The sequence below is a fragment of the Glycine max genome, chromosome 9 (assembly GCF_000004515.6).
Source record: "Glycine max cultivar Williams 82 chromosome 9, Glycine_max_v4.0, whole genome shotgun sequence".
Lineage (NCBI taxonomy): Eukaryota > Viridiplantae > Streptophyta > Magnoliopsida > Fabales > Fabaceae > Glycine > Glycine max.
In genome coordinates, this window is record NC_038245.2 from 50,222,879 (window position 1) to 50,241,675 (window position 18,797).

The 18,797-nt window shown below is 29.7% G+C and overlaps 1 protein-coding gene and 1 pseudogene across 1 annotated transcript; one reads left to right on the top strand and one right to left on the bottom strand.

Moving 5' to 3' along the window:
* Nucleotides 1–274: 274 nt before the first annotated feature.
* LOC100791555 (cytochrome P450 86B1) lies at nt 275–4,594 on the bottom strand. The gene is made up of 3 exons (XM_003533644.5): nt 3,885–4,594; nt 2,547–3,393; nt 275–882 (listed from the first exon to the last, which is right to left on the bottom strand). Exons 1-3 carry the CDS (start codon nt 4,298–4,300, stop codon nt 481–483), a joined length of 1,665 nt encoding a protein of 554 aa, XP_003533692.1. The 5' UTR covers nt 4,301–4,594; the 3' UTR covers nt 275–480.
* Nucleotides 4,595–11,658: 7,064 nt separating this feature from the next.
* LOC100782005 (uncharacterized) lies at nt 11,659–15,112 on the top strand (annotated as a pseudogene).
* Nucleotides 15,113–18,797: the final 3,685 nt, after the last annotated feature.

Below are 18,797 nucleotides of genomic sequence, written 5' to 3' on the forward strand. Positions count from 1 at the left end.
CAATATTTATATATTTAAACTCCCAGATTTCAATTTGTATAATTTTTCCTCAGGTTTTGGGTAGACTCCGATTATCTTATTCTAATTTAAGATATTTTTCTCGTTACAACTTCTCGATCTTTTTAATTAAGGTACTAGTGTTTATGACATATCTATATATGTGACAATATTTATTTATCATATTATTAATTTTTTTTATGCTTGACACCTCATTTAATTCCAATATATGAATATTATTATGACTATATATTACGAAAATTATTACACCTATATATTTATAGTTTAGGAAACTACATCTTCTATTTTATTTTTTAAAATAACACACTGAATAACCTCCATTAATATTATGCATCCCCAAGTCTATATATATGTTTACTTACATCAAGCCTTACTTATAACTGGAAAACGTATAGAAATAATTCTCACACCCCCATATATATAAATCATAACAAATATTAATTACCAATTCATTAATATTATCTAAACTTTGAAGTACTTGTCAATTTCTGCTGCATCACGCCTTTGAAGGTTGACTTTCAAGCCATGCTTCATGTATAGAGTTAAAGCAAGCTTTGGCACAACAGGGTGGTTCTCCAGCACCTTAACACGGTAGCGGAAAATGATGCTGGCTGCAGCATATTTCATTTGATAGTATGCAAAGTCTTTGCCTAAGCACAAGCGAGGCCCTCCATTGAAGGCAGTGAATTTGTAAGCAGACTCACTCATGAAGTGTCCATTCTCTCTTAGCCACCTTTCTGGCTTGAATTCTTTGCAATCCTTGCCCCATATGCTCTCCATTCTCCCCATTGTATAAATTGAATATATCACTTTTGTCCCCTTCAATAGCACTGTTCCATCTGGGAAAGTCACATCTTCCACCACCTAAATTTAAAAATCATGATTATAACTTATTTTGAACTTCCATCAAACAATTGACAATTGCATTCAATATTGTGTGTTGCTTTCTTGTAAAAGTTAGATCTTAATATGTATTAATATTTTTTTGGTTACATTAATATCTATTAATATTGCTCATTTTCTTTTACCCGAATTAAAGATGATCATATGATTTAATTTGAACTTTTATCAAACAATTGACAACTGCATTCAATATTGTGCGTTGCTTTCTTGTAAAAGTTAGATCTTGATATGTATTCATATTCGTGTATTGATATTGTTCATTTTCTTTTACCTGAATTAAAAATGGATCATAATTTAATTTGAACTTCTATCAGACAATTGACAATTGCATTCAATGTGTGTTGCTGTATTAATATTGTCCATTTTCTTTTTTAATTGGTGTATTAATTCATTGTTCCTTTTTTAATTGGTATATTAATATTGTATGTTACACTATATAAAAAAAAATGTACAATTTATGCTAGTATGTTTTGTTTACAACCATTTGTTCTAGTATGTTGTTTCTTTGTATCTCTTTGATTTAAGCTTGTTAAATATTTGTACATATATAGATTAGAGTAACCCATCTACTCTGTTTCTTAATAATACTCCAATGAGAAGTGCTACTTTCTAGAAAGAAAGGAAAAAAAAAACATGCATTCAATCTTGGTTCCCATCCCAAGTTGCATTTAATAACATTACCTTGAATTGTGTGATCTTCTCAACTAAATGGGTGGTGCCCGGAACATTTGACAGATGCAATTTTGCAGGTAATAAAATGTGTGCTACATTTCAAGACCAGATTCGTTTTGAGTTTTTGCTCGATCTACCGTTTCAGTATTTATGATTCGGCTATTGGTATGACAAATATTCTATGTCTACGTTAAAAAAAATACTGCAAAAATTATAGGGCTGACTAAGATTTCGCATGTTATTAGGTAAACAAGTAGTTGACCAAAGTTAATGCTTGGCTCTCTTAACTCAAATGCATGAAATTTACTCTGAAGAAATTTAATGTGAAATCAACATAATTGGTTGCAGGGAAGGGAAACAGCAAAACGATAGTAGTTACTTATAACCAACATGCAGTGCACAGAAGAATTTAATATGAACACAAAAGCAAATAAAAAGGATTCTTCTACTCTTAGTGATCAACCCTTTCGAAGTCAATTACCAAATGGAATCATAGTGAAGCAGATCAATAAGGAATAACAAAGAATAACTATAGAAAAACAAAAATTGTTAACCTCTCCCAGTAAATTAATTTATTTCCCTAGGGCCAGTAGAAGTTAAGGAACTCCAAGTGGTGGAAAGTTTTTATTAGAATTTAGATAGAATTTTATAGGTTTTTATGATGTTATTTTCAAATCAAAATTGAAGTTTTGCTACCATAATTTGCACTAACTTTTAATACATATTATCCATGTAAGACTCTAATTCTGAATAAAAACTTCAAAAACACCTATGAATTAATTGAATCTAATTAGTTTTATCCTTGCAGAAATTATAAAAAAATCTGTTATTCCCTTTCTTTTTCAGTAATTTTTTTTTAACTTTTTGTTCCTTTTAACATCAACCTTTATTAAGAGTGTTGATGTTAACTAACAAAAGCAATTTAAAAAGTAGAAAAGTTGAACAGTAGTTACCTCCTTGTGATCCACAGGAACAGAAGGATATAGCCTGAGAGCTTCTGAAAGGGCAGCATGCAAATAATCCATCTTCTTTATCTCCTCAGGCCTAAATGCCAAACAACTCCCAACAACAACCTCTTCCTTCTTTAACCCTTCCCTTTGACTAAGCACCACCCTGCAAATCTCAGCCAAAATCTTCTCCTCCACTTGAGGATTCATATGCAAAAGCCAGAAAAACCAACTCAAAGCCACAGAAGAAGTGTCCCTCCCAGCCAAAATGAAGTTGACACAAATGTCCCTCAAAAATTTATCTGAATAAGCCATTCCATTCTCATCCTTAAGCCTCATGAACACAGTCAACAAATCAGACTTGTCATGCTGCAAAGCAAGTTCCTTTTTCCTTGTCATAATAACACTCTCAGCAAACTCATCAACCTTCTCTATTGACTCCTTCAACCTCTTTTCCACACCAACATTGAGATGCCTCATGAACTTCCACATCCACACCGGGGTGATGAACCTCCTCATTGAGGTTTCAGTTGCATCCTCAAAAGCTGTGGCGAATGGAATATCTGGCAAGTGGGGCTGTGAGCAACCAGGGTCAACGCCAAAAGCTATCATGCACACGTTGTCGAAAGTGAGCCTTAGTAGAACATCCTGAAGGTCTATGACACGTGATTTGTTCACACATGACTCTAGCAAGGGTAAGAGTCTTTTGTGGACGAGCTCCAAAAGTGACTCTGCGGTTAGGTTTCTGAACATTGTGGAGTGGAACTCCAGGCTCACCGTCTTCCTTTGCCGCTGCCATGCCTCCTTGTCTGCGTTGAATATGCCGTTTCCCAGCAGGTCACGAAGTGTGTACCTTGTCGTCCAAAAATGGACCAATTTTGTGGGTCAAATTCGTAACATGCTTCATTAATTGGATTTCTAAAACGACAACTAATTCAGAATATATATATATATATATATATATATATATATATTTAAAACATCACATAAAGTGGAGGAATGAGAGGACTATATTTGATAGAAACTACATACTACTTTGATTAATTCATCACGCATTTTGAGTGCCAAATTCGTAATTTGCTTTGTTGGTTTTCTAAAAGGACAACTAATTTAGAACATTTTTTTTCCTCCTAACTAAAACGCTATATAAAGTGGAACAAAAAGGAAGTATATTTGAGCAAAACTTACATACAACTTAAAAGTGAAGTTTTTATGACGTATTACCAAGATGTAAGTCTAATTCTGATCAGAGAACAGTATGAACAGCACATAAGAAACTGTATCGTCAAGAGTTGTGTCTTATATTTTCTTAAGAGTGTTGTTGTTGTTTGGTTTCAAACATACCTGAAGAATCTTCCCTTGGGGAAGGAGGAGAACTTGGTTTTGAGGAGGTATTCGAGATTGCGAGGGTCGGAGGTGAGGACACAGTCGAGGCTAGCGAACCACGGGCCTTGGAATGTGAAGGTTCCATTTTGGCGGATGAGGACTTCACTGAGCCATTCATACAAGTTGGTTGTGATTCCATAGAGAAGGGAAGGGAGCATTCCAAGGATTGGCCAAATGGGTAGGCCATGGTGCCTCTTAGAACGCCAAGCTCTAAGGGCTATGAACATTGCGGTTGCAATGGTGAGTTCAAAGATGTGGACGTGTTGCAAGAGGAAAAAAATGAGGGAGAAAAAGTTCATGTTGGTGGTGGTGATGTTGTTGGTGGCTAATTTGGTCACAATGAAGGAATGATTGTTGGAGATGTTGTGATGCATGAGGGCTAAGTAGTGGTGAAATTTATGAGTGTCTTGATCACGTTTGTTATGGGGGGAAAGTGCTTTGGTTTTACCAATTAAGCGGTCTTGATATACTTGGTAATAAGGTGAAGAATATGTTTTGTGGCCAATTGGTTGTTTTTGTTGTTGCAGTCACTGAAATTTCTTGCTTGTGTTGTGTTGTGGTTGTGGTGTGGTGTCTTTTAGTTTGAAGGGGGATTCACTCACTTTGGGAACATATATGGATGCTTTCTCTCTTCTATTGAATTTATGTATATCTTTCTCTTCTTATATACTACACAAACTTTAGTATGGTGCAACTTATTTAATTTTTTATGAAGAAATAAATATAATAGACTCTGAATTTTCATATAATATATAGTTATCTATCATGTGAGCGTCCAACATGAAAGGACATTCAATCCATTTTCATATATTTATTAATTAGATGCAATACACAACTTATAATAATATTGTCAAATATTCCATTCATTAATTTGAATATATTTTGCAAATGAATTTTATGTTAATCAATATAATAAAATAAATTATTATTATAAAAAAAATCATTATTAAAAAATTCATCTTGAAAATATAAACCAGAAAATGTTATTTTCATTATTGTTTAGAAGAAAAGAATATATTTATAAGTATATTTTAAAATTTTAAAAAATGAATTGATTTATTATAATGCATATAAATTAAAAGTGTATAATAATTTATTTATTAATTTATATTTATTATTATTAGTATAAATTATTCTAAATTGAAATGTGCATTAAAAATATTATTTATTTTAATTAATATATTTCATAGAATATTTAAAAGTAACAAGATATTAATATAGATTTTAAACTTACGTGTTAACAATTTAATTTAATCATTCTTTACTCGTTGCACTTTATAATGAAGTACTTAATGAATTGCTTCAATATAATTACCAATGATATATTTTATGTTAATCATACAATCTCACAAAAAGGTTGATAATTTTTATGATTGATTTGAATAAAAAAATATTATACTAGAAATATTACCTACAATATATTTAATAAAATATAAATTAGTAAAAACTACTTTTTAAATTATATTTTTATATTTATATAAAACCAGTGCCATACAAGTGTATTAGAGCTAGTATGCTTGTGAAAATAGAATAATTGCTGTACATCATTGTCTTATTAATTTTGAGTGTAAAATTAGGATATATGATTAAGGAGGATGAAAGGTCACAGCAGCTGATTACCTAAGTTAGAACAAATATTATTTATTTTAATTATTATATTTCATAGAATATTTAAAAGTAACAAAATATTAATATAAAAGATTGTATATTTCAAACTATATTTTTATATTTATATAAACCAGTGCCACTCAAGTGTATTAGTCTATTAGAGCTAGTACGCTTGTGAAAATAGAATAATTATGGTACGTTATTGCCTCAAAATAATTTAATTTTTTAAAATTATAATTTCAAATTTTAATTTTCTAAGTTTATATGATGAGTTTGACTTTGGAGATAATACTATTTAAGTATCATCTATGATCCCTTTCTTATATTTTGAAAAATTGTTTTATTTTATTTTAGGAATTTTATTATTATGAAAATAAAATGATATTCTCTTTTTTATATAAATACCCTATTTCTCTTTTTATAGTTTCATTGTGGAGATAATTGCACCTTTTTTTAATAAACAAAAATATCCAACTGTCACGTATTTTTATTTCTAACATGTGTTTGTATAATTCATAATTGATATTTTTAAAAGCTATAAATGATTGTATCTGCAATCAAAACACTTTATTAACATTTGATTTATAATGATTTGATTATAATTAATTTTAGAATTAAAAGTTATTTATTAAACTTTGTTAATGATTTAACTTATCTACAATATAAATAATTAATAGGGCATTTTCCTAAAAGAAATTTATTGGTGTACGTAGCATGTGATTATATATTGTAAACTCATGAAGGTTTTTGGTGCCAGATGAAATTATTGACACTTGTAAACTTGAATCTTTTTAGAAAAAAAAATATTTAGTTTGTCTTCTGTAAAACATATTTTTTTTTTCTATTTCGTGTTCCTTTAGTTACAACAGGGCTAAGATATTGGGAAAAAAAAGTTATCCTTGACTTGAATATCAAAACAATGACATATAGAATTGCCATTTTTAAAAGTTATTGGTTTGAGTGTGAAATAGGACTTGTAACTGGGATGAGTAATGACACCTTTTATGGTGCGATTAAGGAGGATAAGAGGTGACAGCATCTGATTACCTAAGTATAGGAACAAATATGTACAGTTTTAATGCTCTACGTTTCCATATCATTAATATGAATATTTCCATAACTAACCGGTGGGTCTCTTTAATTGAATACTATTGTCCACATCACGTTTTTAATTCGTTACCTTAATTATCATTCGCCAGCACGTGGGAATTTATCAAAAAGTAGAACTTCTGCTGTTCTTGGTTTATATATTACAACAATTGCCAAACGCCTACAGAGGTATAACAAGATTTTACATTTTATTTTATTATTAACCCTAATTGTCGATCATTTGAGACTAACAAACAACCATAATTGTTGTATATGCTAGTTGTCATTTAAGGTTAACAAACAACTGAATAATTGTATATTTTATTTTTCTTCTGCTACTTGTGAAAAATAAATCTTGTTTGTCTAGTGTCTACCCTCTCTTATGAAATAATTACTATAAAAAAAATAAAACAAATTAGATAATAAATATTTTAATCTTAATGTACAATACATTATCGTTAACCACTTTGCAATTTGGTTTAACGTACTTCACACTATAAATTAAAAAATGTGTTTATAAAAAGTATAATTGCAATGATTATTTTAAACAGACTATATGAAAAGTTAAGCATCAGATGAGAAATTAACTAGAAACAGAAAATGGTGATTTTTGATAGGGTTTCTACTGCTACTACTACTAATAGTATATATTTTGTTTTTGACTGAAAATTAATAGCATATATAAAAACATTCTAAATATTAACAGTTTCTAAAACTTGGTTTTACGAAAGTAACATGCCTTTTTTTTTTATCAATAAAGTAACATGCCTTTGACGAGCTTTTCTTTTTATTATGACATTTCTTTAATTATCTATCATACAACACATGTCTTGCAATTATTTTTTCCTTTCTAAAGATATGACGCTTGTAGCAGGCAACGTATAGCTGTATACATGAACATTAACTCTTATTGCCGATTCAAATAAAGATGCAATACATTAACTCTTTTTTTTCGATTACAACATTACACTCTTATGATCGCGTGTCGGTTTTCAAAACCACAAGCATCTTGCACCAGTGTGCATGCTGAGAACCATCGTAGCTTCTCTATACCTTGAAGGAAATAAACAAAGATAATGTTTCTCTTTTATTTAATATAATAATTAGAAAAAAAAACTCAAAGCAAATTAAATAATGAATTCAATCTATAAATTTTTTTAATATCTGAAAACTACATCATCGTTAGAAAAAAAATTGATCACTTTTGCAATTTGCTTTAACTACTCCACACTTAAAAAGAATTGCGTTTAGAAACAGTATAATTGCAATTATTATTTTAAATAGACTATATAAAAAGTTTCCTGTAAAAAAAAAAAAAAAAAAAACTATATGAAAAGTTAAGAGTCAATTGAGACCTTAACTAGAAATGGTTATTTCCGGGTTTCTGCAGCAACAGTAGCATAACAACCATAAAAACATTTCCTTCAAAAAAAAAAACCCCATAAAAACATACTAAACATTAACAGTGCTGTAAAACTTGGTTTTACGAAAGTAACATGCCTTTCACAATATCTTTTCTTTTTATTATGACATTTCTTCAAAGTTAAAATTCTTTTTATTATGACATTTATAAAATTCTAAAATCAACCTAATATATAAAACTATTAATCTTTTGAATGGTTTATTATATCAGTTTTACTTAACAGACTGTAGGCTTTGTTATATATTGGATGTGGGCTTTTTTTCTGGTATTTGCACTTCATAGTTATTTCCATTTTATTTTATTAATTATTCAGTGCTGGAGTTCTAAAATAACAAATTATGAGCCAACAAATTGCAATTGACTTACGGTTATATGCTTTTGCTTGCTACAGGGGTAAAAGACAAAAAAAATCATCATAAAAGACTTAATTAAAGTCATGAACTTTTGTAAAATAGATTAGTTTATTATGTTTCGATCGGTTCTTTGTTCATATTTTTATATATAAATGTATTTTTGTATTATATAGTTTAATACCGGAGAAATTTAACGTTGTTTTCAATGAAATTTAGAAAAAAAAATTAAGAAAAAAATAAGATATATATATATATATATATATACACACACACACATGAGGTTTGTTAACCTGTACTCACTCAAAAATTAGAAGTTTTATGTTAGCATCTAGTATTTTTTTTATTACAAAAAGACCATTTTTCCTTTATTTAAACCAATATAAATAAAAGGGTAAGTATGTAATTCTGTTTTAAAAATAAAATTAATAGAAAATGTTTTCTTTGTCTCTCACACGACAACCCAAATTCCCCTCTCTTTCCATAAGATGAGTCTGTATAATCCATGGTCTGTTCCCCCGTTGTTAATACTCTCGGTAGGCAAATGATAAATAAGGATCTCAAAGACACATTCTAATAAAAAATAACATATCTCAAAGTTACTAAAGGCTTACTAAAGGATATTGACTTTAGTTATGTGCTCCTCTCTCTGCACAAGATGCTATCGTCGAAATCAAGTTTCCCCTACCAGGCGCAACAATAGGAAGAAGGAAATGTTAATGGGAAAGAGAAAAGGGAATTTAGGCTGCCAGGACAAAGGGTTCAAGGGAGAGAGAAAAAAAAAGATTTTCGATTAATTTTTTTAAAAAACAGAATTAGATAGGTATCCTTTCAATTATATTACTTTAGAAAAAAAATTTGGGATCTACTTAGAAAATTTTCTAAATCTGAATCTCCTTTCAATTATCCTTGTGAGCAGCCAATTTTATTTAATTTTTTAGTGAGTCTATGTTAATAAATCCATATATATATATATATATATATATATATATATATATATATATATATATATATATATATATATATATATTAATTATGGCTTCATCCCTCCTCACTTATCTATTTTCCTCCATGGCAAGTTCACATTGTTGAAATTTTGTGTTTGAATAATTAACATAGTTATAATAATTATTTATTATTATTGGATTCATTTATTGTTGAAATTTTGTGTTTGAATAATTAACATAGTTATAATAATTATTTATTATTATTGGATTCATTTATTATGTAGTCAAATTAAATGAACTCATTATACTACTATATAAAGTGATATGAACTTAAATAGATTGAAGTCAATGTTGACCCATTAAAAGATAATTGGAAAAATATAAGATTTGAGTATGAGAATATCCGAATTAAAAAGGAAAAGTTAGAAATAAAATAAAGATTTGATTTAGAGGAGATTCAAATTTAGAAAATTTTGGAATCAAAGTTTCATATCACGACTCTTGTTTACTTAATATATCAATTTAAAGTTCTTTCTAATTCTTTTCTAATGGGATGTTAATCTAACATGGTCTTCATTCTCTTTCGAGAAACGGTGATGTGGTTAATTGAATTAGTTTTTATTGTCATGGTATTATGTTTAATTAAGTCCTTTATGCTTTTTACTAATTTGTGTTATGAGTTCAGGATTAATTCTATTGTTGTGAATTAAAATCTAAGTTTCCCCCCTATGGTTCCAAGCCTTGGTTTAACTTTCAATTCATCCCTAAGCATCTAAAATAATGCAAATGGTGATCAGACATGTAACATGTATAAATTACAATAAGAGAAGAGTAAGAAGATCAAATTAAAAAAAACCCCAAAAAAATTAAATTTAACATTAACAATTGTCAAGACTATATCCTAATCTCATAACAAAGTGGACTACTCACACATAGTCATGAGCAATCCAAATAAAACATAAAAGAGAAGGAAGGAGTACCGATCGGAGAAGAAAAAACCTAAGAAAACTCCAAAGCTCTCCTAAATCGTCAATACTAAAACTCAAATTTTTTTAGAAATTTTCTAAATTGTTTAAAGATATGGGCTAAAATCTGTTTAGAACCCAAATACAATTAAAACGTAAAAAATGAAAATAAAAACACAAGTTTATTAACACACTTGTGCCAATGGATGGTATGCCTGTGCCAGATGTGACAATAGCTTGGTCAAAGGGTAAGGGACTTGGCACACCTCTGCTAGATGCATTAGCCTAAAATTGCTCTATTTTCCTTCCAAAAAGGTCCTCAAAGGTTAGGTCTGATCATGAAAGTCCAACATGCACTAGAAAAGTTCTATTTAGCACCAAAGATCAAGTCAACATGACTTCTGTACACATGAAAACACCCATGCCATAACAAGTTCGACAAAAAGAATAAAATGCGATTCAATGAACAGAAAGACCTAAACCTCCAATAATACAAATAATCCTAACTAAAATGCTTCATAATATATACGAGGAAAAGCAACTTGCAGCATCCTTGATTTTGAATTTCATAATTCTGCATATATGTTAAGAATTCTCTTATAATATATACGAGGAAGGACAGAGGAAATTAGAAACTACACACCTCCCATACCTGAACACGAATCTGAAAAGGAAGTGGAAGAATTGTGCAGGTGTCACAGGCCTAGGATATGAAAGAATTGTGAATGTGATATTAAACAGAGACTTGTGTATGTTTGCTTGCAAAGAAATTTACCGAAACGAATGAAAGGTTCTATTTACTGGAATTCAGCACAATGTATATGGGATATTTCAATTGAGAAAATTTTAAAACGGAGAAATGAAAACAATTAATTTTAATCATCAAATTATAATTATAAATAATAAATTATTAAGATTAAAATTCCAATTTTAATAAACCTCATGTCTCTCTCTTCCGTCTTATGTTCTCTCCTTGTTTTTTTCCTCATCTTTTTCATAATCATGTACATGCATTGAACCCTTCTGGAATTATGTTGGCATAATTTTGGAAAGTTCTTTTTTCAGAAGTATAAAAAAAATTAATGTATTCTAATTTTTTTTTTCTAAAATAAAGTCACGTTTAATTTTAATAAAATATCCCTGTTAATATAAAATCTAAGTAATTCACAGTTAACATGGATCTAAACCTGCTCATTATACATATTACAACTTACTATGGCAACTATGAAACAACTTATTACAAACACAAAATTCTCAGCTCTTGGGGAATGCCCTCGGTGCCGAGGAACATGTACCAAGGTGTACCTCTTTTTCGTTCTCTGCGCCTTCTTCCCTGCACTAGAATCGTCTATGGTGGTGTTGGGTGGTTGGGTGGAGGGTAGTTTTGTGTGATTGGGTATTTTTGGAGGTACAGGAAGTAATTGGTTTGATGTAGGCCGTAGACCAAGCCCAATTATGAAAGCCCAACTCATGCACACACTATTGGTCCCTCTATGTCTGTATACGATGATCTCGCTGCGGCGTCACTCTACCCTTCCAAGGTTCGATTTTCACTTTCACTCTTTTATGTGTCATTCCCTACTCTTATGATTATCAACAGTGTTATTTTTCTTATAATGCATACACGAGCTTTGAATTTAGTGACAGAATTGAAAATTTTGTGTTTTCATTGTCAAAATTTGTGTTCTGTATTTTTTTCTTATGTTGGAAATGGTTTGCATAATGATTGCTTAGTTTCCTGTTTCAAAGTTTTTGATTCATAATGATTGCTTCCTCTCTCTCTCATGAATTGTTATCCTATTTGTAGTTATGAATGGATAAGTTTTCTCAATCTCTTCCTTGGTTATAACTATGTGATTTGTGTAGCTTATTCAATTTACTTCTGGTATTACAATTTCAGTACTTGTGTTGAGCCATTTCTTTTCTTTGGCAGAACATTTCCAGCCTAAAAACACTCCATTTTGCATCGAAAGCGCATTTTATTGTGAATAGTTCCGTCTCTTTCATCCAGTTATTGATGGCTCTTTTGTTCCAGAAATTTCAAGAGGTATATCCTTATCTTATTACACAATCATTTTGACTGTCTGCCATTGATTTAATTTTCTTTATAGGGAAATTCTTTCTCTTACCTTTTGTTGAGATTATGCCAGAATGTGTAAATTATTGTTTATTTATGAAACAACACAAAAAAAAAATGGAGAAAAGATGGACAAATAAATAAATAAGATGGCTTTGTCTCAAATGACCTCATGAAGGACTACACTGTCTAGAACGAGTGACCAGAACTCATTTAGAGCATAATATTCTTTGCCTAGTGGCCTGTAGAGAATAATCCATTGCACTAGAATACACTCAAGTTATGATGAAATTTTTCACTCCCCTAGAAAGCATGAAGTACAACTGTAGAAGAAAAGTTCAATTCTTTTTATTATTTATCTTTTGTAATTTCCTCCATATTTGTATTGTTTCATTATTTCATATCCGTTTACTAAATTACTAGAACTGTTATGTCAAGGTTCATATGAATTTTGATAAAATCAATGTTCTAAAGGGACTCCATACTCGATGGAAGTGTGATATATTAATTCTTGTGGGGATTAGTCTTTTATGAATTCTTCACAGTTTTGTGCTATGCTAAGCTGTAGTTTGCAGTTACCTGTTGTGAATCATGTGAAACTTATCACAATAATGAATAACCAATCTTGGTCTGAATTTGTTTTCAGGCTGTGAAAACCCTGGCAAAGCGCCCTTCTTTCACTAAGGATCCTAGACAACTACAATTTGAAGCTGACATTAACCGCTTGTTCCTATATTTGAGGTCAGTGGCAGTGCACTGTTCTTTTAGATTTTAAGTAAATTTGAACTTTAAGATATTAGGTCTTTGATGTTTAGACAGATAAATTGTTGTTATGCTTTTGGGGGTTCACATTATTTTAATGCATGTGATTTCAATTTTGTTGTGTATTTGATGCTTTTCCTTCTTAACGTTCCGAAATATTTTGCTCATGCAAAGACTTAAATATCCAGCTATAATCATCTAGGGAAGAATGCTGATGAAGCACATGCTGAAGAGATTATTGAAATGGCTAGTAAAGCCTCATTTGCTGATCAACAAATGCAAGTACAAGAAAATGTTCATTCACAAATTAAAACATTTTGCACTTTCATGGATGAAATTCTACTTCCAAATGAAAAGATGGTAAATGAACATCAACTGCAAAACACCGTGCCTCGCCGAAGTGGGCTTGGTTTTGCTGTGGGTAGTAGGAATGATCCTGCCTATAATAATCTTGGTGAGTTTGACCCCCTTTCTTTCTGTTGCCTTATGCAATCTTGGTGAGTCTTAGGAATAGAAATTAACAGCCAGGTTCAATGTGCCTGTTTGAATTGATATATTTGACACTTCAAGACTCAACATGTCATCAAATTTCCATGTCTTTGAATCAAAATATCCTAATCCTTATATTTGACACTTCAAGACTCAACATGTCATCAAATTTCCATGTCTTCCTTTAGGGTGGGTTTGGTTATGAAGAAATAGGTGAGAAAAGAAGGGAAATTTTCAAAAAAATGAGTTCCGCACCTCCACCACACTACTTTAATTCAAATATTTCTTCCCAATTCCATTCCAATCTACCAAAACAACCCTTAGAGTTTAGATAGACAAGGATACAGAAAATAACCTATTTTAGTAACAATTTAACTTTAGTTATTCATTTATAATTTCATATTTTTGCAATATTTTCTACTTTTTGCTTGTTCACTGTAGCCACTTGCTTTTGGAGCAGCTTCCCCCAAGACAAGACCATTAAGCCAAGCTGTAGTTTCTCAAAATTTAAAAGATCAACTTGGCTACACAGTTAATGTCACACCTTCTCAAATACCTCACAAGGATGCTGGCCAGGGTCTTTTTTTAGATGGCACAGTAGATGTTGGTGCTGTAGTGGCCTTTTATCCAGGCATAGTCTACTCTCCAGCTTATTACCGTTACATTCCAGGGTACCCAAAGGTTGATACACTGAACCCCTATTTGATTACAAGATATGATGGAAATGTCATCAATGCTCAACCTTGGGGTTCTGGAGGTGACAACCGAGAACTGTGGAATGGTAGAAAAACCGGAGAAATCAAGCCTGATGTAAAAGGAGCTGAGCCTGAGAAAGGTTCAGAAAGGTTCTGGAAACTGCTGAGTAAGCCTTTGGAAGGCTACCAAGGAGGTAACAATGAAGTGATTGAGCGTAGAAACCCATTAGCCTTAGCTCATTTTGCCAATCACCCTCCAAAAGGGGTGCAACCAAATGTCATGATTTGCCCTTATGACTTTCCATTGACCGAAAGCAACATGAGAGTCTACATTCCAAATGTGTTGTTTGGAAACGCAGAAGTAAATATGAGGAGATTTGGCAGCTTTTGGTTCAAGTCTGGTGGAGGGTCAAGAAATAGTGGATCAAATGTTCCAACACTAAAAACTCTTGTTTTGATTGCTACTAGGCCTCTCCAAGATGAGGAACTCTTCCTGAACTACAGGCTGAGCAATACTAAGCGCAGGCCGGAATGGTATAATCCGGTGGATGAAGAAGAGGATAGGAGAAGATGGAGCTAGCCAGTCGAGAATTCCCTTGTTTTTGTCTCATAGAAAGTTGTATTTGTGATCCTTATTTGGATGTTATTTTTGTTGACATACCAAGGATGATAAATTTTTTGTGGGATTGATTTTGTTGGTATGTTTTTAGAGGTCAAAATCCAACTCAAGGTGATGTACCGAAAATCCTAGTTCTATTAAACTAAATAATGATTAATGACAGTATCACCCTCAAAGTTTGTTGTTGTGGTTTCTTTTTATCTCACTTGTGTGGCATATTACATCAACAACGAACCTTGACATAGTTATTTTATATCTTTCTCTCCACTTCATCTAGTTTGTCAAAAATAAAATGAAGTGGGAAAGTCAACAGGATATGGGAAAAAATGGATGTACATTGAACATTTCCTTTTTTTCAAACTGAATATAGGCGACTTTGTTTAAATTTTAAAATAAATGTTTTTTAATAAATAGATACTTAGGTGAGTTTGTTTAAGCTTACTTTTCTTTAAAAAAAAAGTATTTATTTTAATAAAATAAACATTTTTATGTTTTTTATGTGTTTGTCTAAATTATTTTTTAAAATAAGTAATTTTTAGATTTGTTTTTTTAAGAAAAACAGAAAAAAATTATTTTAAATAAAAGCAGTTTAGATAAATACGTCATAAAATCATAAAATTAAATATTTTATTTAAAAAAACGCTTATATTCTTGTTGAGTTTAAGTTTTTGCATTTTTATTGGTTTTTTGTGGTCCATTGAGTTGGGTAAGTTTTCTGTTTACTTGCTTGAATTAAAAAAAAAAAAAACCAAAACTTGGCTCATGCGGTCTTCTGTTAAATGGCCCAATCTATAAACAAATGAACTATTTTTTTTTAAATTTAATTACTCATTTAATTTTTATAGTTTTCAAATTTATTTTTTTTAGTTTCTATAGTTAATAAATAATTTTTTTAGACCCTGAATCTTATATTTTAATTCTCGTGAGATGTTAAATATTTTTAACTTTGTTAGTTAAAAAATTTAACGACGGAAAATTTTTGAGAATTAAAATGTAAATTTCAAAAATTAAAAATGTACTTATTAAATTTTAGAAACTAAAAAATTTACTTAAAGGACTAAAAGAAATAAGTTTAAAAAGTATTGAAATTAAATGAGTAATTAAACTTATTATTATTATTATTATAACTCTATCGTTTTTATTTTCGTTTTTAAATGTTTTATATAAAAGAACCACGATGGCTGCATGCCTCCATGCCAAAACTATTAGATTTGATTGGCGGATATGATATGATGTAAGAGTTAGATAAGAGTAGCATAGGATAAAAATATTATAAGTTGATGTGCACAAGTTAATCTCTAACAAGTTTATATTTGATATCATATTTTATTTGTGAGGTGGATGATATAATATTATGTGTTTATGTGACAATATTTCCGTTTTTATCCAAATTGCATACTTTTAAAAATAATTATAATATTTTTTTAATTTTTTAATAGATTATTCCGTTTTAAATGATAAAATTATATAAAAATTATCTTAATATTTCTTCTTTAGTTTTATACATTATTTTAATTTCTAAATTGTAAAATTATATCAAAATAACTAAAATAAATCAATGAAAAAATAAAAATTATAAAAAATTGTAAAGCAAAAGAAATATATATATATATATATATATATATATATATATATATATATATATATATATGACTAATGTTAAAAAACGTTGTGAGATATCTTAAATAATTAATGTATTTTTTAGGCTTAAGTATTGCAATTGTGCATTTTTTATCTCTCAAGTTCCAATTGCAATAAATTGGATTCTCTTGTCCTTTTGTGCCATCTCTTTGTTGTTGTTTTTTTAAAAAAAATAAAATTGGATCCTCTAGTTGTTATAATTATACATTTTTTGTTCCTCTAGTAATTCATTAGTATTCAAAATATTTCTCTAACATGAAAGTGATATTTAAACTAATGTTACCTTACACATATGTTAACATGACTTAATTATGTTTTAGTTCCTTTGATATTATTATCCTAAGGGATGACTTAATTATGTTTTAGTCCCTTTGGTATTATTATCTTAAGGGATCAAAAGTGTAATTTAATAATGTTAACATATGTATTAGACAATACACCTATTATCACATCATCATTCAATATCACGTCAATAAAATATTATATTTTATCTTATTCACACATTGAATAGGATGAATTTGCATAATAAGACATCTCATGTAGTATCTATTATAAATTATCGGTGAATTTTGAAATTGAGTTGTGTCAGTCTTAGACATCCTAAACATGAATTCCATTGTTAGAGATCTAGACTAATTAACAAGAAGGACAATGCTTGTTGAAGAGGATGGAGTTTGCGGGTGAGAAGAAAAGCAATCATAATATAGTATTTGCTACAAGTCTTTTTATACTCAAGAATCATGATTTTTTGAAATCATAAATTCTGATAATCATAATTTCAAGAAATATTTATATAAGCTATTGTAAATCAAATATTAACGTGATGTATTTTTACCAAAATGTTTAAATATTTATTAAATTAAATGATTTAATAAGAGTAATATGAAAAACTTTAGTTATATTTACCACAATAAAACTTTTTTTAACTCAAAAAAGTTAGATTTTTATCACCTATTATGGGAATATTTTGTGAGAAACTCAATTTAAAATTATACCTAAGAATGTTAGATTCTTAAAAATGATTTTTAAAAATGCATATCAAACGTAAGAATTTAAAATTCTTGACCTAAGGTTCCTTGAAAACTTAGAGCATCCACATTGCAGCAACTCACATGAGTTGCTTCCAATGGGACCCTCATGTATACATCACTCATTTATACTATTTCCTTGCAAATAGCTAATTACTTATGAATAAATTTCCTTTGCAGTAACTCTCTTTTGTTGCTTCCAATGACTCATAACTTGATGGTGTATTCAGATTAGAAGAAGATGAATAAGCTCCAGAAGCATAAACATTTGTTCTCTTACTAGATCCTTCATATTGTGTCAATCATTTCGATTCCTTCCTCACCATAAGCCATACAGTTTCTTATTTGAAACTTGTCATTTTATCTTGAAAATAAATCGCATGTGTATCTCACATGATGTTAATCTCGGAGCCACCACTCTTCTTTCTTTAATAGGCTTGTTTGTAACATATAAGAATTTTTTTTTACAGATTCGATTGATCTTTTGCCATCAATGTTTTAGATGTGACGTTTCTTTCAACTTCCAATGTTGCTCACGACAACTATTACAATTTTTTACCAAAAAGTTGACTTTTTTTAGTTTATCCCAACAATTGCATTCTTCAAAACATATAGCCATGAGTTGGTGAGACAATCATCTTCCTCAATATTTGGGATGCTTATTCTTCTTCTTCTCCTACTCCTTCATTGAAATCAATATTTTTCTATCCAACTTGGGTGGAAAATGATAGAATTTGAGATTTTGATGCAAAGTCGATGGTCTGCCATATTATCTTTAATTACATTGCTCACTACTAGTAATTATTGAAGAGCTTTGATTCATGGAAGGGTTAATTGGTGGTGATTAATACATAGAAAATTGATATAGAAGAAATGAGAGTGTAAGATATTCAAAATTTGCCATATTTGAATTTGGATTATTGTGGGTTTGATAAATTTGAAAAAATTTACAAATTTGAATTTGTGGGAACTTGAAAATTTGGTATGAAATTAAACCACGGATTTTGGAGGAATTTTGGTTTGAATTCATTGAATGAAAACAAATCAAAGTAGAAATTGAGAATTTTTTGAGAATAAAATAAGATAAATTTTAGAAATTTTGGTAGTGTAAAAAAATTGAATGACATTCTATGAAAACAACATTGTGTGACACATGACCGTCATAATTTCAATACGAG